This window comes from Chrysemys picta, chromosome 13 (assembly GCF_011386835.1).
Source record: "Chrysemys picta bellii isolate R12L10 chromosome 13, ASM1138683v2, whole genome shotgun sequence".
Taxonomy (NCBI): Eukaryota; Metazoa; Chordata; order Testudines; family Emydidae; genus Chrysemys; species Chrysemys picta.
The window spans coordinates 47,237,536-47,262,024 of NC_088803.1; the positions used below are offsets into that span (position 1 = coordinate 47,237,536).

The 24,489-nt window shown below is 40.0% G+C and overlaps 1 protein-coding gene and 1 long non-coding RNA gene across 6 annotated transcripts in view; one reads left to right on the top strand and one right to left on the bottom strand.

The window, feature by feature from the left end:
- The window catches only part of SS18L1 (SS18L1 subunit of BAF chromatin remodeling complex), a 33,832-nt gene extending 12,450 nt beyond the window's left edge, over nucleotides 1-21,382 (top strand). Inside the window, exons 5-11 of one of the 2 annotated variants that reach the window (XM_005302922.5) lie at nucleotides 4,193-4,390; nucleotides 5,447-5,611; nucleotides 7,086-7,187; nucleotides 7,757-7,849; nucleotides 13,857-13,976; nucleotides 18,643-18,770; nucleotides 19,052-21,382. In XM_005302922.5, the coding sequence (XP_005302979.1) occupies nucleotides 4,193-4,390; nucleotides 5,447-5,611; nucleotides 7,086-7,187; nucleotides 7,757-7,849; nucleotides 13,857-13,976; nucleotides 18,643-18,770; nucleotides 19,052-19,078 (833 nt within the window). In that variant the 3' untranslated portion in view covers nucleotides 19,079-21,382. Of the gene's footprint in view, nucleotides 1-4,192; nucleotides 4,391-5,446; nucleotides 5,612-7,085; nucleotides 7,188-7,756; nucleotides 7,850-13,856; nucleotides 13,977-18,642; nucleotides 18,993-19,051 lie in introns of those variants that run through there. The other variant, XM_065566111.1, reaches the window with a different exon arrangement.
- Nucleotides 1,150-24,489, bottom strand: LOC112058665 (uncharacterized). 4 transcript variants are annotated; one of them, XR_010592324.1, is made up of 6 exons: nucleotides 23,463-23,601; nucleotides 22,772-22,838; nucleotides 19,527-19,624; nucleotides 14,791-14,865; nucleotides 13,968-14,042; nucleotides 1,150-1,286 (listed from the first exon to the last, which is right to left on the bottom strand). It is a non-coding gene; the product is annotated as an uncharacterized LOC112058665 (long non-coding RNA). The 4 variants fall into 4 exon arrangements; XR_010592325.1 differs by lacking the exon at nucleotides 14,791-14,865; XR_010592326.1 differs by lacking the exons at nucleotides 1,150-1,286; nucleotides 13,968-14,042; nucleotides 14,791-14,865 and adding an exon at nucleotides 15,952-16,079.

Below are 24,489 nucleotides of genomic sequence, written 5' to 3' on the forward strand. Positions count from 1 at the left end.
CCGTCCCGGGCCACTGGGGGCGGCGGGAAGCTGCGGCCAGCACATCCCTCGCCCGCGCCGCTTCCCACCACCCCCATTAGCCCGGGACGGCGAACCGCGGACAGTGGGGGCCGCGATCGGCCGAACCTGCCGCGTCAGCAGGTAAATAAACTGGCCCGGCCCGCTAGAATGCTTACCCTGGCGAGCCGCATGCCGAACGTTGCCGATCCCTGCTGTAAACTTAAAAAACGCACTTCTGTATTAATTTTTTATACCCATGTTGTTGCAAAAGCACCATGAATGAATGTAACTGAAAGAAAAGAGATTTTTTTTCTATTTTGCATTTTGTTTACTTCATATATTTGACATTTGATGTATGGTCAGTTTCACTATTCCACTTCATAATCATTTAGTTAGTTTTCTCCCTTTGCTTTGGTCTTTCACAAAGTGTTAGAAAGGAAAAAGAACAGTTTTTAAAAATAGGAAAACGTGATTGTTCCACAAACATTGGCAGGAGGACTATTGGGCAGATGTATCTCATGAAACTACTCAACTTTTTTTTTGTTAAACTTACTAGTGTCTCTGTAAATTAATGGATGAGAGTCCTACTTAGAATAGTTTTGCAGTTTAAAGAACTGGACTTTTAAAATTTATTCTGGGCCTTCCTATTGCAGTGTTCTTCCTGCCTGGTACGCAGTAACAACAGAAATCAGTCAGCGAGGATTGTTCTGTGCACTAAGAATCTACATTTTCATTATTGTTTTTTTCCTTGCGCGCGTGCGTGTGTGTGTGTGTGACAGCCCTGTAGACTGAAGTCTTCTATTTATCAACAGAACAGGCAACAGCAAGGGCAGCAGCAGTATAAGCGTACCCTGTGGTTGTCCCAACAAAGTGCGTCAACCCTGACCTAAGGGGACTCACTTCCAGGGGTGAGAAGGTAGTTCAGTCTCAATGCCCCGTCAGTCCTGGGCCTCTGCTGAGAATGTCAGCAAAGCAGTTGATTAGTGCCAGTTGATATTGTGATGAGAACACCAATCCACTGGGAACTAGACTAAGACTGACCAATTAATTTCACACAGGGCATTGAACAACCATTGGCTGATAGTAACGTTTGCAAACTGGGTACACAAATGTACATGCAATTCTGAAAATGGAAGCTCTAGTATTTGTGAAAGTGTTTGAGTGGCAGCAATACAGAACTGAAGTTTTCTGTTTACTTAGCATCACAGGTACAGCACAGGGGGCAGCAATACAAGCTTCTGCACACTGACCCTCCATTATCCTCAGTCAGGTCTTAGAAGGATCCCCTGTAAAAGAGAGAAGGTAGTTCAGTTCCCAACATCTGTTCAATCCTTAACATCTCTCATAAGACTGCTAGCAAGAGTGCCAAGTGTGATGCTGATTTTGGTGATGGGACAACAGTCTACTAGGAAGTGGACAGAAACTACCACTAGCATTTCAGATAGGCCACTGGATACACCAATTGGAAGTCAGTTATTTCTCAGGCCTTGGATGTACAGCTAAAACCACCAAACTTAAACAGCCAGTCTACAAGTTCTACTGGTGCAGCTTGTAAAGTCTGTCAGCCATACCACTCGTGGTCAATCCCAGTATTGCTAATCCCATGCCTTCAAAAATCCTGAATCAGACCCCAGAAATCACAAGGTTGGTTTACAAAAATCGCCAGATTTTTAAAAAAATGTTAGGTGGTTTGTTGTTTTTTTTTTATTGCCTTCTGTTTTTCAAGCTTCAAGTACATTTGGGTCATGTTTTCAAGTTTTTATCTGCAACTATGAGTGCCAGAAACATACTGTTTTTTTAAATGAAAGCTGAGATTCCCATGTAATAACATAACTCTGGGCTCTAGGACTTTAAGAAAACCAACAAATATTGCAAGAGTTATCAACGTTATAGTTAATTCAGCCTTCAGTATTTGTAAGTTCCACTCTCACTCAGAGAGATTACAAACTCCATTCAAATTCCATGTTGTCTTCTGTTCCACTGAAGAACAGGTATCAGCTTTATAAGACATACATAATTGTAGGGTCAGACTTCAGCAGCCCTAAATTGGAATAGCTCCACTGACTTCAACAGAACTATACCAGTTTACTCTTGCTGAGAATCTGGCCCATAGCCTCTCGATAAGAGGGGAAATAAAACATTCTACAGCAAGTTTTCTCATTTCAATATTTGTAAATACTTTAAGAATACCTAAGGAAAACTGGTATTCAAAAAACTTTAAGATGCTGTTCAGGCTGTAAATAAAATTAATATCAATTAAATCAAAATAACATGAAATTTTTTTCTTATTTGGCGATCCTGCATGTGTCTCCATCTAAATGGTCTTGCAACAATGTGAAACAGTGCACAATAAATATGACTAAGTTTGCAAAAAGTTAAAAGAATTCAGAGCAATACTGGATATGAAATAAGGAACGGGTCCTGCATAACTGAAGTTAGTTATCCAAGATAACTAAGAGCTAAGATATATAAACATATGATAAGGTAAGTAGGACAGTGCTTACAGCCCCCGGGTACAACCACAGCATATTGATAGCTATTCTTATTGACTGTTGGCTTTTATTAGTACTACAGATAATTGACCACAACTTACAGCTATGTGTATGAAAAAACAAGGTCAGCTTTATCAACTGGGTGACCCTGAGCAAGAGCGAGGCTCCATGCTGCTGGAGAGTTGAATTAAGTTATGAGTTTCTTTCTTGTATCATACAACTGCAAGGGAAAACTGGGAGTTTCTACCTCTCTCACCGTCATGAGAGGAGATCAGGAATTTGTAAATTGCCAAGTCAGGAAAGAACTGTGGGATCACCCCCAAAAAGTGTGGGTGCCAGGAAATCACTTTGTGTTTATGCTTAAGGACAGGCCTGGTAATAAAGAGCTCTACATTTTTGGTTGTTCACTGAAGAAAACTTGTATTTAGTGTGTGGGTTGGCTAAGAGGCGCCTATGAAACCTTGTTGTCCTTCTTTAGGGCCCAATCCAAAACCCACTGAAGTCAGTAGGAATCTCTGTGTTGACTTCAGTGAGCTTTGAATTGGGCTTTTACAGACCTCTGTAAAAGCAAAATCAGCCAAGCAAGCACATACAGTGTCCCAGTCACAATTAGCAAGATACTGTTAGTATGAATCCCAAAGGTTGAACTCCTAACGCAGAGGTCAAGTCAGCAAATGAACTGGGAAGAGAAGAATAATGGTCATGGTAGTAGGGGCTAGCATGGTGTTTCGGAGAATTTTCCCTCTGAAACTACTGGGTATCTTCAATCAAGCTAGGGGAAGACAGAAGGAAGAGGATGTGATATCTGTAGGTGCAGTACAGAGGCAGGATGAGTGCCATCATCCCCCTCTTTCCTTTCTACTCTAATTAGGTTTGGTAGGACTCCCTTTCTCCTTATATGGTGGGCTTGCTGAGGGACCTCTTCTCCATTTCCTCTCTTCTGCCTCCCCCATTTATGGGGCCTTGTGATACCTCACCACCCTCCCTCCCCATCCAGCTAGCTCCTCTCTCCCACTGCCCATCTGGTGTCAGCGTCCCTAGGTATGTTCTTCTATCTTTTTAAACCCTAGCAGAGGAGAAAGTCTGTTGGTACTGCTGCTGGGCACAGAGCAGTTGTGTTTGATGCAACAGCAGCATAGAGGAGCTGCCAGCCGCTGTTGGGTCCTCCCAACAACACCCGTTACAAGAGAGGGGTAGCTGATAACCTTTAGGGGAAGCAGGGGTTGAACCTAGTCAGGGAACACCTGAGCTATTGAAGGGCTCGGACACTCCCAGAGTTCTTGATTCAGTTTAGTGTCTGAAGCCGCAGCTGGCATTTGCCAGCCATGCCGACTATTAGAGCTGCCTCTGTCTTAGGAAAAGCTGGCAGAGCCTTCTAGTTGGAGAGCCTTCACTTCTGAAATTTGTTCCTGCTTGCCATTCAGCAAAGCCAAGTTTGGTAGTCTTTAGGACAAGGTTCAGTATAGCTTTATAACAGACAGTAGGTAGTAGGTTTGGCTGTTTGTAACTAACAGGGGTTTTAAAGTTGAGGATTGGGGGGTGGTATTATTTTTTTATTTTATGGCCTTTGGTGTGTGTGTGTGTATATATATATATCCCTTCCTAGGTACCATAACAAGAATCCAGGTAAGCGCTAAATTTTTTTATACTCAGCGTAGGTTGTCAATAACAGCATCACTCTTCTTCTTGTGATCTGTTAGGTCCTAATCATGTGTCTATGCAGCAGTCAGGCCAGAATACGATGCCCACAACCTCTCTGAGTATGACTGTGAGCAGCCATGGAACTGGGCCTGGTTATAGCCATACAGTGCCTGCATCTCAGAACGTGCCAATGCAAGGCCAGGGGTCAATAGGCAATTACGTCTCTCGAACAAATATCAGCATGCAGTCTAACCCAGGTAAGGTTCCCTTTCCTTTTGGGATTGAAAGGACTTTTCAGTGGCCTCAAAGATGCACAACATGTGAAAACGTGCTGTAAATACTCTCTGTAACCCTGTTCCTGCACTGGAGCAGAGATGCAGGAGGAGAGGTGGTTTTAAGCTATCTTTGTGTTCAGCATTTTCTGGACTCAGGATAAGTCAGAATAGCCTCAGTGTCACTCTAACTTCCATTCTGTTTCTCATAGCCCTCAGCATGTGGTGGAAGGAGTGAATATCCAGAGTGCAGCAGCACTCTGGTCATACTGTGACAGACCCAACACATATCCCCCATATGTTCTGAGCTGTGAGAGGGGCTGTCATAGAATAGTTATGCCAGCTAAAGAAGCTGTGCATGCTGGTGATATTCCTCAGTGGATATTTCCACTTCCTTTACAGGCCTTTCACATTGCTGGAGTGGCACAAAGGGGCCAGAGGGCAATGGAGAATCTGTCCCTGTCTTAAAAATGTTGACCACCGAGTAATGAATAGCATATCAGATATGAAAGAATTCTTTCAAGGAAGTAATGTGAAAATAAAAAAAAAATACTATAACTTCAATTTACTTAACTTCTGTAGTCATCAGGCCTATAAATAAGGTAGAAGAGGAAAGAGAAAGTTGGCTAAAGAAAAAATGCAGCTGAAGATAAGGGTGCAGGTGAAGAAGAATAAATATTTCAGTTTCCTCATACATCCTTTTCTGTAGTCATGTTTCAGAAATGATTTCTGTTATTTATTGAGATCAGATGTATTTTAAAATACCTGACAGAAAAATAATGGTATGAATTGATTATGTTATCAGCATATGGTTCAGCTTACAATGTAGAAAAGTTAAATATGCACACAGGGAAAAAGTAAACAATTTCTGTCTTTTTTTTCTTTTTCCCCGTCCCCCTCATGGAGGATTCACTGAATGATGATCTGAATGCAACTTTAAAAGACTAAATTGGCTGACGATTTTAGTTATTTAAAAAAAAAAGAGTAGGAAAAGAATTGTGATATCCGTTTAGAAAACAATTTTATCTATGTTCTATGTAGTCTCCATGATGCACCAGCAAGCGGCAACATCCCACTACAACTCGGCACAAGGAGGGAGCCAGCATTACCAAGGACAGTCCTCCATTGCCATGATGAGTCAGAGCAATCAAGGCAACAGCATGATGGGTCAGCGACCCATGGGCCCTTACAGACCTTCTCAGCAAGGTAAAGTGTATTATTCGGTTCCAGAAAGGTGGCTACCCCACCATTCCTGCTGTCATAGACAAATATGCCACAGAAGCCATAATGATCTGGGACCCCAGTGAAAGCTGATAAGACAGAAAATGCCAAACAGGGTGAAAAGTGCAAGTAGAATGTCAATAAGGTTTTGCTCTAGTTTTATTTTCAGAGCTTTTCATTTCTAAAGTTCAGAAATGACTGAGCCAACAGGGCATCATCTGTCTGTATAAAGAAAAAGACCAAGAGGCTGATCCAAAACCCATTAAAGTCAATGAAATTCTTTCAGTTTACTGTAGTGTGCTTTGGATCAGGCCATTAGTCCCAATGTGGTACTGTTCTTAATAAGGAAGAGGTCTCTGCAAATGAGATTTCAGTTAGAAATCTAAATCTATATTTATATATATGGGCCTACATTGGAACTAAGTAAATTATGATTTTGAGTTTGAATGTTAGCATGAGCAAAAAGCTCAAAGAATAAAAACATGAGAAAGAAGAATTGTTTGGGTTAAATTTGTAGTGACCTTAAATACCAGTATTATTTTATTTAAGGCTTGGAAACAGGGAAAGCATGGTTAATTGGAAAGCAAGTGCAAGGTGTAGTCCTATGACTCCCTCTTCTGTCTTTGGGTAAGGTCCAATAATCAGCAATGACATCACTTGTTTGTTATAGTGTATAAAAAGTCTCTTTAGTAGTTTTTGTCAGAACTTTCCTTAACCCCTGGTGTCACGCCATGATAGGAAGGTACCTCCTGGGCTTGCACCTGTTGTAAGTGTTTTGGCCAATGCTTATAACTGTAGTGTCAGTAGGGTATAGAATATTAGGGTTTGTATGCTGATGTTGGTTATATCCAAAATATTAATATAACGTGGCCTTTGGATTAATAAAGGAATGTTTGTGTGGAAACTGAGTCTTTATAAGCCTTAATAAAATTATTAGGAAAATTATTTCCAGTAGGCACCAAAGGATAATTGCACCACTGTCAATCGTGACTGAAAACATCTTGGAAACCATTACATAAAGTGGAGAAACTGCTAGACCAATTCTGATGTAAAGAGAATTTAAATTATGAAATTTTGGTTTATTTTCTGATTGGATACTCATAGACATTTAATGCTAACTATATTATTACACACAGGATTACTTTGGGTTTTATGCTATTGGGCAACTCAGGCTAGTAGATTAATTATGTCAGCTGGTAGGGTTTTTCTTGCCCTATTATGACAGCTATACAATTCTAATATTAAACTATACTTTCATTCTCAGAGTTAGCAAAAGCAGTTTTCCTTTCCAATGAGAAAAAACATCTTTGAAACAGTTCTGAACATATAAAACTCAAGTGATTTCGCCCAGAAGAAAACACTGTTCACTTCAAGAATATCTAAATAATGAAAAATCTCCCTTTGGGTTCATGGGCTACTTAAAACACTCTCTTTCTCTTTCTTTCCTTTTGGTTTACAGGTTCCTCTCAGCAGTACATGGGGCAGGAGGAGTATTACAGTGAACAGTACAGCCATGGACAAGGCTCATCAGAGCCCATGAACCAGCAATATTATCCAGATGGTAATTTTGCTGAGTAATAGTAACTCTAATATTGATGCAGCAGAGCTTGATGTGGTACTGAATTGTACGACTGCAACATCCAAGAGTTAAAAAATTGGAAACCAAATAGCCTGTAAGATTTGTTTCCAACCTGAAATGCCAGCAACTCCTGTTCCCAATACATACGATTCTGTGTACACATGTTCATCGTAGCACCATTATCAACTGTATCCTGAAAAGAGCAGAAAGCCTACAGGAGAATCCCTGGGATAGGGTACACACTCAGTTTAGCAAGGAGTGCTACTTCAGACTTGGCAAATGCATTGTCATTTTCACCATCAAGCTATCTACCTCAGATTTGCCCACTTGAGCTCTTTCTTTCTTTTGGCCTAATCTGAGAAGCTATGTGACTTTAAAGTATGTGTGTGTGTGTAATTATTTAATTATGTATAAAACATAATAGGTACTCTCTACATTGTAATACAAACACAAACAATTATATAATACATGTGCCAAAACAAACTATGGCTCAGATGAACCTTTTTAATTAACCTTGTCCATTTTGTCTATTTCTTAACGACTGATTGCAGGTCATGGTGATTATGCATATCAGCAGTCATCCTATACCGAGCAGAGCTATGACAGGTCATTTGAGGACTCCACACAGCATTACTATGAAGGAGGTGAGAAGATATATTTGCAATCTATGCAAACAAAAGCTCTAAGCTACATAAAGTACTAAGTCTACTTAGGAAAAATATGAAAACTGTTTTATAGCATTTCTGCAGAATTAAAACACTGCTCAGCTGCTAGACTAAAATATTTTCCTAAATTGAACGTTACTCAGAAGTGTCTATAAAATAGAAGTTAGTTATGTATAGCAACTTTTATATTACATATATCTCAAAACACTATGCACAACATTAGATAATGTTAGTGACTATGTAGGTTAATGATTACTAGCTCACACATAAGCCTTGTGTGCACTAGTAAACAACCCATTGCTGACAACAGAACGTGTGTAGCTGAACTAGATGCAGTTATAGTGTTAGATAGAGACTTTTTAATGTGTGAGGAAAATATTAGCTATAGTACCACAATTATTTCTTTTCTTAAAAAACATGCTGTATGATGTTTTCATTTAACTTTAAATTGAGATATAAGTGGCTCTTAATATATTAATTGTTAAGGTCAGAGATCATTGTGGAGGAAGTAAACTAAGGTGCGAGAGTTAGAAAAACGTCTTAAGATTAGGGAACAAATACCGGTAGTTGCTATAGATGGAAACTTTTTCAAATTGAGGGAGGGCATATTGGTCTTTAGGTATTGTGAAAAGCCAACTGGCCAAAAAGCTCAAATGAATGGGGTTTCACACCTGTAACTGAGATAAAACGATGGCCCAGTATTTCTTAATTTTCAGACAGCACTAAAATTGGAAGCAGAGCAAATAATGAGGCGCAATAGAAGTAAATATAAAGAAGACCCGACAGCTTAAATAATTGGGACTACTGAGATGAGTAAAGGCTGTGGAATCAGGCCTGTTGTTCCTATCAAGCTAACAGGTCAAGGAAGCTCTTCTCCCTTGAATAACTAATTTTTTTTGTTTCATTATGTTTCAAAATGGCAAGTAAACAAATATATGTCAGTTATTCTGGGGATAAGCGCCTTACTGGCCAACAGGGAACAAAGAGGGAGGATAAGAGAGGAGAGAAATGGCTGTGAGTGAAATGAGTCAAAGGATTTTAACATTAAAAAGAAACCTTACAATTTCACCTTCACCACTATGACAGCCACATTTCCTTTGCTTTTTAATACGCTTTTTCTTTCACTTAAATGTTGGAGTTTGTTTAAGATGAAAAGACGGTAGCAGGTACCTTTGTTGCAGGCAAATTTTTTAACACAGGAACCACCTGGAGCAAAGGGATTATAACAGAGTAGAAAGATTTGTATATTCACAGTACAGTTATTGAGAAATTATCATATAGGGAAAGATTTTCAATTAGGCACCTAACTTCCATTGAAAGTTAATGGAAGTCAGGCACATAAATGCCTTTGAAAATCTGTACCACTGTGATTTTGCAAATCAAGCATGAGAAAAACCTGAATATCACACATCAGTAGTGCCAGTTTCCTGCACTCTGATTGGCTGAGATAATTTAATTTCAGTGTAATGAGGTTTATTTTCCTCCTTGATAATAGTGACACTATATCACTCATTTCAGCAAGATTCAGCATATTTATTCCAGAAAGGAATGGTAGAATTTTCAGCCAATTTAATGACCCCATTGCCTGAACATTTTTGGGAGCTCAATCATTAGAAACACTTAAATTAAATTACTATGACGTCTCATCTGAGGAAACCAACTTTTATGTAGAGACTTTATTCATTTTGTTGTTTGCAAATTTGCAAACTGGATTTCCCTTTAAATGTTTTAATAGTTCCAGTAAAAAATTGCAGGGTCCCATAACAATGAAATGCGTTATTTTCCTTGGAAATATGAATAAAGAATATTGTTATTTATGAACTGAAAGCAAATACAGTGGGAGGGCTTCTTGGGACACCAGCTGTTGTGTCCTGGCACTCTTGTCATTGAGACTCTCTTCTTTTACCTTTGGGACAGTTTTTGATTAGAAAAGCTATCCGTTTCGGGGTAGGCTGGTTATTTGCATGTTCAGTGATGTAGATGAATAAACAACCCCTTACATCCCATCTGCCCCTACTGTGAGCTCCACAAGAAATGGAATTTATGCAGATCTAGGATTCAACAAATTGCAAATTAAAGCAAATGCACTTTGCATGTTTTTGAAAAACAAAATCTGATTCTAAAGAGTAAAACAGATTTTAAATATAATCTATTTATAGAGCTGAGTTGAAAGTTATGAATATAATTAAATATCTGAATGAAAATAGTAACTACTCTAAGTCATTTCAAGAGGACTCTGTCAAGGTATCTGAAATGAGTTTTCTAAAATATCATTTTAGTTTTTAACCCACTACTGTGTTTTACAATAACCTTGTGGAAGTTTGAAAATGAAATGTTTCCTTACTGATTTTTCTTTATTATTAGACTATTTGCATAGTATAGGGTTGTTCATTATGGATCAAGTTCATCCATAAAATTCTAATGTATAACTCCTATTAAAGCATATAGGAATGACAGTGTGCATTATAAGGTAGTATTTAATCCTATGAATGCTGGGTGACTGAATTTCTTTTTTTAAAGAGAAAGCACATTTGCTTTAAAACAAAATCATACAGGGCCAAATCCTGACTCCTGGTATATACATCATGTAAACCCCGTTGGCCACATAAAACAGTTGAGCTTTGTAGTTCTCCCAGCCTTCTCTGTCCATCCTAAGACTGTAGTAACTGTGTTTATTTAGAATAGGGCTGCTCCAGTGGTGAAAAGGGGGAAGAACAGAGGGACCATATCTCCAAAATTTTCATGTGTGAGGGGTTGTTGGGGATTCTTCAGCTCACTGAGTCTTAGTTCCGCTCCTTAGCTAACAGACCCATTTTGAAGCTGGTTGACTGTATGTTGTGTGAAAAAATGCTTCCTTTTTTCTGTTTTAAACCTGCTACCTATTAATTTCATTTGGTGACTCCTAGTTCTTGTGTTATGAGGAGTAAATAATACTTCCTTACTTTCTCCACACCAGTCATGATTTTATAGACCTCTATCATTCCTCCCTGAGTTGTCTCTTTTCGAAGCTGAAAAGTCCAAGTCTTATTAATCTCTCCTCATATGGCAATCATTTCATACCCCTAATCAGCCATGTGACCCATTGGTTTATCCACAAATGATTGCCAGTCATTGAGCCAAAGGAGAGTCTAATTGCCATCTGTTGCATTTGGGATGGGTGGAGTCCCACCCCAGGGAAGGGTAGGATCTTTCTTTTCAGAATCTATGCTCTGGTGGGCTCTGTGTTGTGGAGACTTAGGGTATGTCTATCCTGCAATGTAAGACCAGGGTTTGAATTCAGGCTCAAGCCTACCCTCCTTCCATCTACACACAAACCACACTAATCCAGAGCTTGGACCCAGGACTCCACGGGGATGGAGAGTCCGACCCTGAGTCAAGCTGGGACTCAGGGTTCAAGTCTATTGCTTTGCAGTGTATACGCAACCCCACTGGACTCATGCTCAAGTAGTCCACCAAAAGTATCCCACTGACCTACTTTCTTCGTCCTCTGGACAGTCAAGTTTGCTGCACAGTCATGTTTTCCCACACTTCATTATGAACAAATGGCTAGAGCAGCCACATTTTGGGAGGGCACTAGGAAGTCTCGGATCTGCTCAAACCCTACATTAAACCCAGGATCTGCTAATTTGAATTCTACTAACTCTGGGCTTACATTGCAGTGTAGACCTTTGGGTCAGGGTTTTCCCTGTGAAGAATTGGTTAACTTAAAAATAAAAAGGCAGGTCAAATTTTGGGCCACCCAAATTTTACAATGTCCCTTTTAAATTAATTATAAATTCTAAAATTAACTTGTGTGTAATGAACAATTCTGTATAGGACTTCCTTTTGAGGAACAAGGAACTGCCTCTGGCAACTCTCCAATGTCCAGCATACTTTGAGTTAATTTTATTATGAGAGTTGGAATTCCCCTGTGCATGATTCATTATCAGCTGCCATCTATTGACAGCACTCAAGAAAGGATAGAAAAAGCTGCAAAACAGAAAGTAAATTCACCATGTTATTACTAGGTGAATTAGACATATTAATCTCCAAAAGAAAACAGTGAGAAAAACAGAGTGGCAAAAAACACCATAAAATATACCTTAAACTGAAGTAGTCAGTTAATCTTCTAACATTCCAAGCTACAACAATTTTAATATATGTATTAAAATCAAACAAACCTGGTAACCAGTGTCAGAATTCAACACGGTACTGAAGGTAAGTGATCCCTGCAATCTAAAATACATGTCATTTCTGAAAATGTGTCTTACAAAAACACGTAGGAAGATAGAACATGAAGTAAATTTCTTTATTATTTTAAGCGATCAAAGTTTCTCCATTGTGCACTAATTAATTCAAACCACAATGGTTTAGCCTTAACTTTTATTATGTTTTATTTTCCTTAAAAGTCAACACACCTGATTCTTGTTTGCCTCACGCCTTGTGTAGTTCTTTATACCTGGATAAAATGGCTGTTAAATGCCTGCTACTGTTCATTTTACACCCACTTTACATCAGTGTAATGACTATACCAGCTGTAAAGGAGTGAAGAATCAGGCCCAATGTTTTGGTCACACAAAACCTTTGTGTGGTAACAGGTTTCAGAGTAGCAGCTGTGTTAGTCTGTATCCGCAAAAAGAACAGGAGTACTTGTGGCACCTTAGAGACTAACAAATTTATTAGAGCATAAGCTTTCGTGGACTACAGCCCACTTCTTCAGATGCATCCGAAGAAGTGGGCTGTAGTCCACGAAAGCTTGGGCTGTAGTCCACAAAAGCTTATGCTCTAATAAATTTGTTAGTCTCTAAGGTGCCACAAGTACTCCTGTTCTTTTTGTGTGGTAATGTTTCCTTTTCAATCCACTTGCTTTTTGTAGATTACCACAAACTAGAGGAAAGCCAAAATATCAATTTAATGGAAAATAAAACTTAGTGAATTAAGGATAAGCCTTTGCAGTTCAAATAGGCTGGTGTATATTGGGGAAATTTTGATCATCCATAAATTTAAAAGTCAGTTTTCTTAAAGAATGCTAGATACTATGAGTATCCAAATAAATACATGAATATGACTGTGTACAAACCGTAGGATGTGCATTTGAATAGACCAGGGATGGCCAAACTTACTGACCAGAGCTGCATACTACGATCTTCAGAAGTTTGAGAGCCGGGGCGTGCCTGCCGGGGCTTGGGGCTGCAGCCCTTCGGCGGGGTGGTGGGGCTAGGGGCTTCTGCTATGTGGGGCCTGGGGTTCTTGCGGCTTCAGAACCCACAGGGCTTGCCTGCCAAAGCTCAGGACTTCAGCCCATTCCTGCTGAAGCCCCAAGCCCTGGCAGATGCCTCCTGTGAGGCTGAGATCCCTAGACCCCACTCTTCGCTGGGCAGAAGCCCCTAGCTCCACCACCCTGCCGAAGGGCTGAAGCCCCAAGTTCCCCCAATCAGTCTGGTAGGCAGAGAATGGGGAGACCTGGGAGGCTCCGAGAGCTGCATTTTAACTGTAAAAGCCGCATGAGGCTCACGAGCCACAGTTTGGCCACCCCTGGAATAGACTTTACTTGGTCTTTATGTGTTATCATAGGAAAAATATATAATTAGGAGTGTATATTTTTCCTAATTTATAATGTATTGGAAACAAAGTTATTGTGCTCTTTTAAAATGTATATTTTATTTTAATTTTTTTGATGAAAAGAGAGCTGATGTTTAAAATGTAAGAGGAAAAGGGAGCAGCTTGTGGGGGGGGGGGGGGAGAGGGGAGAATGTGCATGTAGACTTCTTAAAGAAAACTTTTTTTATACACAAAACAAAAACACAGCCTCTTCAAATGAGCTAAAAATAACCAGAGGAATAAACTCAACTTCAACTGATTGGTAACATATAGTGGAAGGCTCTTTTTTAAAGGAATACCCTTTTCATATCAATGAACCTCATTCAGTTATTTTCAGTGTGATCAGCAACGATATTGGGACAGCTGCTGAGTCTGTACATAAACTATATCAATCTTCCCTTTCTAGGAAATTCCCAGTATAGCCAGCCGCAGGCAGGATACCAACAGGGAACTGCGCAACAGCAAACATATTCACAGCAACAGTACCCAAATCAGCAAAACTATCCAGGACAACAACCTGGATATGGTGAGGAAGTCTTCTTTGGCATGTCTTGTGTTTGCAATCCCTGGTATAAATTTGTCCATTCTGTACCTAGGAACAAACAGATAAATTGTCTATCTCCCTTTGTAGCTCAAGGCACCAGCTTTAACTTATAACAAATGTATCTGGTTCAGCCCAGTGGATGTTATCACACATCATACAGGATCTCTAACTCCCTGACACCAAGGGCTGGGAAAGCTGTGTAGACAGAGAGCATGTTTATTCCCCACATTATTGCCTTTTTTACAGGTTTGGGTGGCGGGTTATTATACTAGTGCTCAGGCTTCACAAATGTGAAATTTTTATGTAAAGTGGAAGGAATTCCACAAAATCACTACCACCTCACATAGATTTCTTGCAATAGCATATATGCTTTACTGTCAATTGGTGAGGAAAAAGGGTTGAATGTGATCTGAATATTCTTGCACTAGCACGCTAAACGAGAAATTTTGGGGCCATTCTGCTCACAAAATGATGATGCTCTCCACTACCATGTAGAGAATCCAGGCTTCATAGTTGGTCATGGTCTCTCTACTCAGATTAGGGTACTTTAGAAGCAGCACTTTGAGTCCCTCGAATGAAGAGAGCATTTCATATTGCTGATCAGCAAGTAGTGGTGTTCATGGTCTCTAAGAGCAATGGTCTGAACATGCTCAGCCACAGGATGGTGACCACATCACAGGACTTTGAGACTGGCATATAAAGCAATAAGTAACAGAAATATCCCTAGGGTTTGAGAGAGGATGTAAATGACCATTTGTGGGAAAAAGAAGCTTTGATTTGCCTGACTGGCACTTACAAGGTACACTGCTTCAGGGTCTTGCTGACCTTGGCAGCATTATAGGTATAAGAAGTATCTTTAATCATCTGCATCCTAGTAAAATAAAAAGCGAACTATAAGAAATTGTTAAAACTACTACACTGACTTTAATCTAAGCACTTCACAGTCCTCAGAAATGTTCCCCTTATTTTCTAGTTTTTACCTAGCCTTTTTCAATGGTTTGGAGCATCAGTTGCTGGCAATCTTCTGTGCTGTGACCCAGGAGTAGAAATGCATTTCATTCAGTTTGAACAAACTAATTTATAAACCACGTGACTAAAATGAACAGGAGGAATGTACTCTGAACCTAGGTCCATCAAAACAGGGACTCAGGATTTAGGGATGGTCCGAGTACTAAACTCCAGAACAAGGATTGCTAGTGCACATACCTGCATTAGTTCAAATAGAAAACTTTACCTTGTTGATATCGCCAGTCCGATGCATCATAGTTCTGAGGTTGCTTTGGGTTCCAGATCTGTCCTTGACACTATTTGTTGCTATGCAATTGTACCAACCTTGAATGTCTATCCTTCTATATAGCAATAAAACCTAGATTTCTGATCACTATATTAAAATATTTTAATTTTGCTTTACAATATTGGTAAACATTTTTGACCACCCAAACCGGACAAATATTATAGGTTTAAATTATAGGCCCAAAATTTGGTTAACAATGTTAAAAAAACATGGGGAATAACCTTCTAAATATTTTCCCAAAAAATATCCATCAGTACCTCAGAAAAAAAATTAAAAGAACTCCATTTGCAGTTTATACACATGTATTACTAAAGTATCTGCATGTCCATCAGACCAGTTAAATGTGTAGCTGGTCACTTGTGCTCACAATAGCATTCACCGGTTAGGCATGAAGTTGCTTGTGCATTTTCTGAAAATAAAGACTACAATATTTTGGGCTTTTCTGATGCAAAGCCTGGCAGTGGGAATAAGCAAGTTACAGCAAACTAATCTTATTCACAAACTGATGCAGGTATACATTTAAAAAAAAAAAAAAGGCAGAACTGTGTTGACTTTTGCATCATCAAAAACAATAATATTATTCAGCATTTAAATCAGTATTTAATTTTCATACTACTCCTGTGAGGGTAAATATCACTAATTTACAGATGGGGAAACAGTTTAAGTGACTTGCCCACAGTGATGAAGGGAGTCAGTGTCAGGATCAGACGTGCTTAGACCATTAGACAATGTGTGTCTTCAACAAAAAAAGGGAGAATGCAGTGTTCATCAAATGGAAAGGACAACCAAAACTGACAGGAAAAAGACAGTATTATTACAATATTAAAACCAATGAAGTAAATAAAAAAAGTATAAAGTTTTTGGCATGTCTTTTTAAATAATGAAATTATCGACAGTAGAACCTCAGAGTTACTAACAGCTCAGGAATGGAGGTTGTTCGTAACTCTGAACAAAACGTTATGGCTGTTCTTTCAAAAGTTTACAACTGAACATTGACATAATAGATTTTGAAATTTTACTATGCAGAAGATGCTTTCCCTTTATTTTTTAGTATTTTACTTTTAACACAGTACTGTATTTTTTTGGGGGGGGGGGGGGGAATCTTTGCTGCTGCCTGATTGTGTACTTCCAGTTCCAAATGAGGTGTCTGGTTGACTGGTCAGTTTGTAACTCTGGTGTTCATAACTCTGAGGTTCTACTGTAATGGATTAGTGAAGATGATGTGTAGGGATCCAACTCAAAATAAAATAAATATTTGCATTACCATCAATTTTTCCATTGGGGGAAATTTCAAAAAGCTATATAACCGCTACTGAATTCAACCTTCGATCTCTGGAAGGTAGATATTGTCATGATTTTACAGCTATGGAAACCAAGACACAGAGTGAGTTACCCTACGAAGTCAGTGGCAGAGCAGGAATAAAACCTAAATCTCCTGTCGCAGTGCTGTTAACTACAAGACCTCCCCTGAGGTAAATCAAACTTTGGTCATAGGTTTCACTATCTTAATCACAGAATCATAGAAATGTAAGGCTGGAAGGGACCTTGAGAAGTCATCTAGTCCAGTCCCTTTGCACTGACGATGGACGAAGTAATCCTAGACCACCCTGACAGGTGTTTGTTTAACCTTTTCTTATTCCACAGCCTCCCTTGGAAGCCTATTCCAGAGCTTAACTACCCCTATAGTTTGTAAGGTTTTCCTAATATCTAACCTTAATCTCCCTTGCTGCAGATTAAGCCCATTACTTCTTGTCCTACCTCCACTGGACATGGAGAACAGCTGATCACTGTCCCCTTTATATCACCCTCAACATATTTGAAGACTTACCAGGTCCCTCCTCGGTCTTCTTTTCTGAAGACTAAACATGTCTAGTCTTTAACCTTTCCTCACAAGTTCTCTAAGCCTTTTAGCATTTTTGTATCTGTCCTCTGGACTCTCTCCAGTTTCTCCACATATTTCCAAAAGTGGGGTACCCTGAATTGGACATACTGCTCTAGCTGAGGCCTCACCAGTGCCAAGTAAAGCAGGATAGTTACCTCCTGTGTCTTACATATAATACTCTTGTTGACACACCCCAAAATATTAACCTTTTTCTCAATTGCATCACATTGTTGATTCATAATCAGCTTGTGATCCGCTATAACCCCAAGATCATTTTCAGTAGTACTATCTAGCCAGTTATTCCCCACTGTGTAGTTGTGCAGTTGATTTTTCCTTCCTCAGTGTAGTACTTTGCACTTACCTTTATTGAATATAATCTTGATTACAGACCAATTCTCTAATTTGTCAAGATTCTTTTGAATTCTAATCAAATTGCTTTCTACACCTCCCATGTTGGTGTCATCTGCAAATTTTATCAGCATACACTCCACTCCACTATCCAAGTCATTAATGAAAATATTAAATAAACCTGGAACCAGGACTGACCCCATGGTATCCCACTAGATACATCCTCTCAGTTTGATAGCAAGCCATTGATAACTATTCTCCGAATAGTCTTTCAACAGTTGTGTACTCACCTTAGAGAAATTTCATCTAGACAACATTTCCCTAGAGAATGAGAATGTCACGTGGGACTGAGTTAAGAGCCTTCTTTAAATCAAGATACATCGCATCTATTGTTTCCATCCACTAGGCTAGTACAAACCGATTGTTTAACAAATTGTTCCAGTATCTTTCCAGGTATCAAAGTTAGGCTGACTGGTCTATAATTCCCTGCGTCTTCTTTGTTCCCATTTTTAAAGATAAGTAGTATGTTTGCTCTTCGCCAGCCCTCTGGGAGCCATCTTTCATGAGATCTCGAAAATAATTGTGACAGTTCTGAGATTGCTTCAACTAGTTTCTTAAATACACTGGGATGAATTTCATCAGGCCCTGCTTATTTTAATACATTTAACTTATCTAAATATTCTTTAACCTGTTCTTTCTCTATTTTGACTTGCATTCCTTCCATCTTGTTGTTAACATTAATCGTGTTGAGTATCTGATCACCATTAATCAATCTTTTAAGTGGAGCAAGCAAAATAGGTATTAAACACCTCAGCCTTCTTGATGTGATCAGTTATTATCTCTCTTTCCCTGTTAAGTAGAGGGCCTGAACTTTACTTCTTTCCTTTTTCTCTTGATTCTAATGTATTTAAAGAACTTCTTATTGCCTTTTATGTCCCTTTTAAGGCATGACTCATTTTGTGCTTTCTGATTTTATCCATACCTGCTTGCACTACTCTTTTGTACTGAGCAATTCATCGATGTTTCCACTTTTTGTAGAATTCCTTTTTGATTTTCAGGTAATTAAAAAGCTTCTGATAGAGCCATACTGGCCTCTTACTGTTCTTGCTATCTTTCCTTTGCAGGTCCTGCACAAGGAGCCTCTTCACAGTATTCCAGCTACCAACAGGGACAGGGGCAGCAGTATGGCAGTTACAGAGCTTCTCAGACAGGACCATCTGCCCAACAACAGAGGCCTTATGGCTATGAGCAGGTAAATTATCTTAATTTGTGCCGTAAAGGGTCTGGAATAGCCTTTTTCAGGAAGCCCTGCCTTGGAAGAACTCAGCTTTTTCTTGCACACAGGAAAGTATGAGGTTGAAGACCCATATCCATTGTCATACTAGGGAATCCAATGTGAGTGTATTGGCAATGCATTATTGGGCCCATCCAATTTTGTAAGCCAAAAGATAATAGTTTCATCCAGTCCCCCTGAGTGCATGATACAGAAATGATATTATCTTCTAATGTGTCGTATTTTGTAATTTTTAACAGGGTCAATATGGAAACTACCAGCAATAAAGGGAGAAGCTCCTGTATCTGATTCATTTCAATAGTATATCCATCTTTTGAACTGGATGTACTGGCAGTTTTGATTAATTGTAATATGTTGGTTACCCCTTAGCACAAAGCAGCGTCTGTATGTGAACAGTGTTCATTTCATGCTGGATATGAAGCAGTGCACTACTGGTAACAAGACAATGCTTTAATGGTTTGATATATTTGGTGCTGTGTATAGTATGTATGTTGATACAATGCAGAGGTTTTTTTTTTTTTTTTTTCCATTCTTGATGTTTCTAAATAGCTTAGGGGTCATTTGATCAGAGTTTTTATGTGCCGAGATCTGGGAAACAGCTAGGATATTCTGCAATCCAGCTAAATACAAAGATCACTCAGTCACATCTCTGCCCATGCAGTTATTCTAATGTAGGTTATGAACCTATGTTTAATTGGATACATTGCAGTTTACCTGTTGTATATGCCAGCCTCTGAAATCCATGGTTCTCAAAATGTACTATTTTACGGTATGGAGATGGGGGCATTCTTTATGTTGAATCAATTTCCACACTATAAGACAAAAATAAAAACAACTGAAGTAATATTTCATTTGCTGAGGACATTATGCTCAGCAAATTGTTAGAGCTAATTACCCATGTCTTCTAATGTAATATCTGCACAATTCCACATTTTTGTAGTAAAAGGTGCAGAGATGATCAAAACCGGTTTTCAAGGAAATATGAATACCCAGAAGCACCTTTTATAGATCCATGAAAGTATGGTTTAAGTATGGTATATGTCATGGGTAAAAGAAATAAAAGAAAACTCTGGGAATGAATCTGTAAGTCTACTAGAAATCAGTATGGCTTCATATCATGTTTAGCTGACAAACATGTGACCACATTCCAGTCTTAAATATGCTACTCCAAATTTTATCACAACTTATAAATATTCATGCCAAATTTCCCAGGTAGCCGGTTGTTTGCTCTTTAATTTCTGGTTCTTCCATTGCCCTACTAGTTCAGATTTTCTAGCAAGCATTATAACCGTAAATAAAATCAGGTTATCAAATTGACTTTTTCTGCAGTTATTCATCACTTTTTCTTTTCTCTAGTAGCTTGATAGAAGTACTTTAGAATTGGTGTAAAAAATCCATCTTTGTTTCAAAGGAAAAAACAGTAATTCAGCTTTAACTATGAACATTCATTATGCATATGGAAAGGTGATTGTTAATGGGATTCAACCATTAAAGGAAAACCTATAGAGGGAGAATGAGAAATATAGGGACAGTGGTACTTAAAAGCCAACATGAACAATAAAAGTAAAAAGTAGTTTAAATTCAGTTTTACATTTTTTTAAAAAATAGGATTTTTACTGCTGAGTAAAATATGTCTAAATTGTCTGTGACTAAAGGGTTAAAATGGCTAAAATTTATTTAATCTACATTTTTTAAAAAAGTGAAATATTACCTTAAGGTTAACTGGAACTTTCAGAGTATAGAGTTAAATATATCCTCTGTGAGTTTTCTCCTTTTTAGGTGTTTATTGGATTATATTTTGAGTTGTGGAATTTTTATATTCTGAAAACTAACACGACCCAGAAAATTTAGATCTCACGCTTCAGGTTTGGATTTGTTTTTCCTGAAAAGGAAAATCTTAATACTTGATAGCTAAATGGTTTATTATTAAATGTTGTTCAAGCTCTGCCCTTGCAGCATTAACACTTCTAATTGCTGATCAGTGAAATGGAGTTAGCATTTTTATTCATTCTTCATTTCTCTTTTCCTTCCTGCTGGTGTTTTCATAGAACTAAATACTTTTAAATATCAAATAAGGCACAGAAAAGAAGTATGAGTTTTTTTTTTAAATCTGTGTTAATGTTACAGGTAGCCAGGAGAATGCAATATTGTTCCTTGCCAGCTTGGAAATATGCCTTTTATGTGGTTTTTGAAAGTGCTAATATAATCCTTTTGAGAGAATATGAACAACATTTAAAAAAAAATTAAACAGCAACATTACTTCTATCTGAAATGTCTTACATTAAGAATTTCTTGAATGTTGTGTATATACTGTATTTGAAAGAGCACTTTGGAAATAGTTTGTACATTTATTTCCTAATTTATACATGATTTTTGGTGTTAATATTTCTAATTGTTAATAACGAAATGTTTATTTAATGTGTTGTCCATTTTTATGTATTAATGTGGAAACAAAAAGTGATGCCAGCATTTTGACTTTTTTCATTAATTGTATCATTTTCTGTTTTGTAATACAGAATGCTTGAAACTGGTTTAGGTTAAAATGAACTGATTACAAAGCCTATTGACGGTACTTTTCCTATGATGCAAAGACTTTTTAAAAAAAGGACCAGTGTAATAACAATGGGAGATTAAGTTTTTATTGCAGACTTTTTGGAAACAATGCCTCGTCACACTCCCTCCCCCGATAGTCTGCCATACTTCAGGTAAAGCTCATTGCATGTGAAAACACTTACTACAGTTTTTTCAGATGTTCTAAATCAGTAGTTCTCAAACTTTTGTACTGGTGACCCCTTTCTCATAGCAAGCCTCTGAGTGCAACCCGCCCTTATAAATTAAAAACACTTTTTAATATATTTAACACCATTATAAATGTTGGAGGCAAGGCAGAGTTTGGGGTGGAGGCTGACAGCTCGCAACCCCCCATGTAATAAACTCACAACCCCCTGAGCGGTCCCAACCCCAGTTTGGGAACCCCTTCTAAATCCTGTTCAATCTGCAAAGATTAAGCACTATACTTTTATGCTGAACCAACACTGTCTCTGGAGGATAGACTGTAACTTAATGTTGCAGGTAAGTCCCCTGCTTTCACTGATGTCAAAGGTAAAACTCCTAATGATATTAATGGGAACAGGCTCAGGCCCAAAAGATGGAGACAAAAGCTCTGATATTGCAAAGATTTTTTGCACATGCTTAACTTTATGCACTGCAAGTACATCTAGTGACTTCATCGAATATCAGGGTTGGAAGGGACCTCAGGAGGTCATCTAGTCCAACCCCCTGCTCAAAGCAGGGCCAATTCCCAACTAATCATCATAAGCATCTCTGCTCAGACTTCAATTGCAGTACTTCCAATGGGTAGGTCTGCACAGCACCAAAAGGTTAATTCTCACCCTGGGTAGACAAACATGTGGTAGCTCTACTCTAGCTAGCACACTAAAAATAGCAGGGTGGCCATGGCAGCACAGGCAGTTGCTCAGGCTAGTGTCCAACTATGTACCTGGGGGGCAGGCAAGATTGGATTCAGGTGGATAGTTCCAGCCACCCTGACCCCACTGCTATTTTTAGTGCACTACCTTATGGGGAGCTAACATGCATCTAATGTGGTGGGAAGCATCCTCCTAGCTGCTGTGTCACCATATCCCAGGAGTGAAGTTAAGCCCGTCTTTGCCAGGCCAGGGCTCTATTTCAAGAGCCATGATAAAATAACACAGAGGAAACATGATTTCAGGGCCCTCAGACAAAGCCCTAGGTCAGTGGTTCCCAAACTTTAACAACCTATGAACCCCTTTCACTAAAATGTCAGCCTCACAAACCCCCTCCTAAAAATGAATATTTCCAGGAATTGTCTCCTTTACCTGAGCATAAATTATAAAAGCAGCAATCTTGGAAATATAAAATTTGTTTTTGTGACATGCTTATTACACACTATTTATTATTTATCATTACAGTATTATTACCTTATGAAAAGGGCAACACTCTTCCAAGATCTCACTTTCGTAGCTTGTATCACTTTGAATAAGCCTGCTATAAGACAAGACTACTATGTTTCATCAAGGAGTATCAGATGTGAAACAGCATGAAGGTATTTAAGAAGCCACCTCAAAGAGTTCCTCCTACACAACCATTGAGGCAGGGCCGCTGCAAGGATATTTTGCGCCCTAGGCCCTTGCGCCGTCCCTCTCCCCCCTCCCCCCCCCCCAGAGCATCGCTTATTATAAACTTTCAAAAATGAGTACTGCATAATGTGGCATTGTTCATTTGAATTAATACAAAGGGGTCAGAGGAGATGATCACAACGGTCCCTTCTGGCCTGGGGGAACCTATGAGCAAGGAAGAGGCGGAGAATGCCCCCAGCTCGCAGGGTCTCTAAATGTTCCCAGGCTCGGAGTACTCTGCCCTCTGGGGGGATCCAGAGGCAAGGAGGGCAGAGCCAGGCGCTCCCAGGGAGCATGTGAGGATCTCCCTGGGGATCAGGGCTGGCTTCCCACGTTGGCACTGTGCCACCGGGGGAGGGGGAGGTGTTTGGAAGCAGCACCTGCGCCAGCCCTTTCTCCTCCGTTGCACTGTGGGGTTTAGTTTCACTTTCCCTCGCCCCAGGAGGCAGCTGCACCTGGCCCTAGGCACAGCGCATTGGAGGGTAAAGCTCACCTGAGCTCAGGACCGCGTCCTGCCTCCCCCAGCGGCTCCATCCCTTGGCTGCGCTGGTCACCGCGCCCAGCTGGCGGTCTCCTCCTTGCTCTGCCGCAGGCTCCCACTGACCGTCCTGCGCAGCACCCCTCGCTCCGGGGGTGGGTTTGTTATGGAGGCCTCACTCCCTGCCCTGCTCAGCTGACTCCTGTGATGCCGGACACCGCTTTTTGGCGCTCCCAAGTCTTGGCGCCCTCGCCAGCAGCCTAGTTTGCCGAGTGGTTACACTGGCCCGGCATTCAGGTCTTGAGCAGTCCCAGCAAACAATACACATTACAACAAAGCTTAAACTTGTTCTTCATAATAATTTTAGAAACAACACTAGCTGCCTCTTTAATTTTAAAAACAGAATAAATATCCACCTCCCTTTCCATTGCTTATACGGAGTCTTGAAGTTTAAATCTCCTCAGTGTGATAGATACGCTTGCTTTGATCTGCTTGGCTCTTGGAAGACTAGGGGCTCCGGGCTGCTGGCCCAGTGCTGCCCGGGGTCCCTAGGGCCAGCTCTGTCCGCCACTAGGGAATTCCCCCCACGAGCCCCTGTAACATTTTGCAAACCCCAGTTTGGGAACCAGGGCCCGAGGTCGTTTCAGCTTCCGACCAGCAGGGATTTTGTACAGCTGCTTTTGAACGCACACAGGGGCATCTCCATGCAGAGAACATGCCCGCTGCTCTCCCCACAGGACTCCCTCTTCTTGTGTCTGGGTCCCAGCCGCCTGGGCCTGTACACGGTGCGGCCCCCCACACCCATCCCCAGGGCTGGGGCCAGACCCCGAGCTCGGTGGGCAGAGCAAGGATTGGGTGACTGGAAACCATCTAATGAGCTGGCTCTTCGCCCAGCCCCAGGCTCCTGCGTGCTTAGAGGCGCGATGTCGGGGGGATGAGCGGGCACTCAGCCGGCTGAAAGCCAAGAGGGGCAGGGATAGCGCGGCTCGAACCCGCACGGAGCCGTTAGTCGGGGCCCGCAGTTGACCGCGATCCTTTTCCC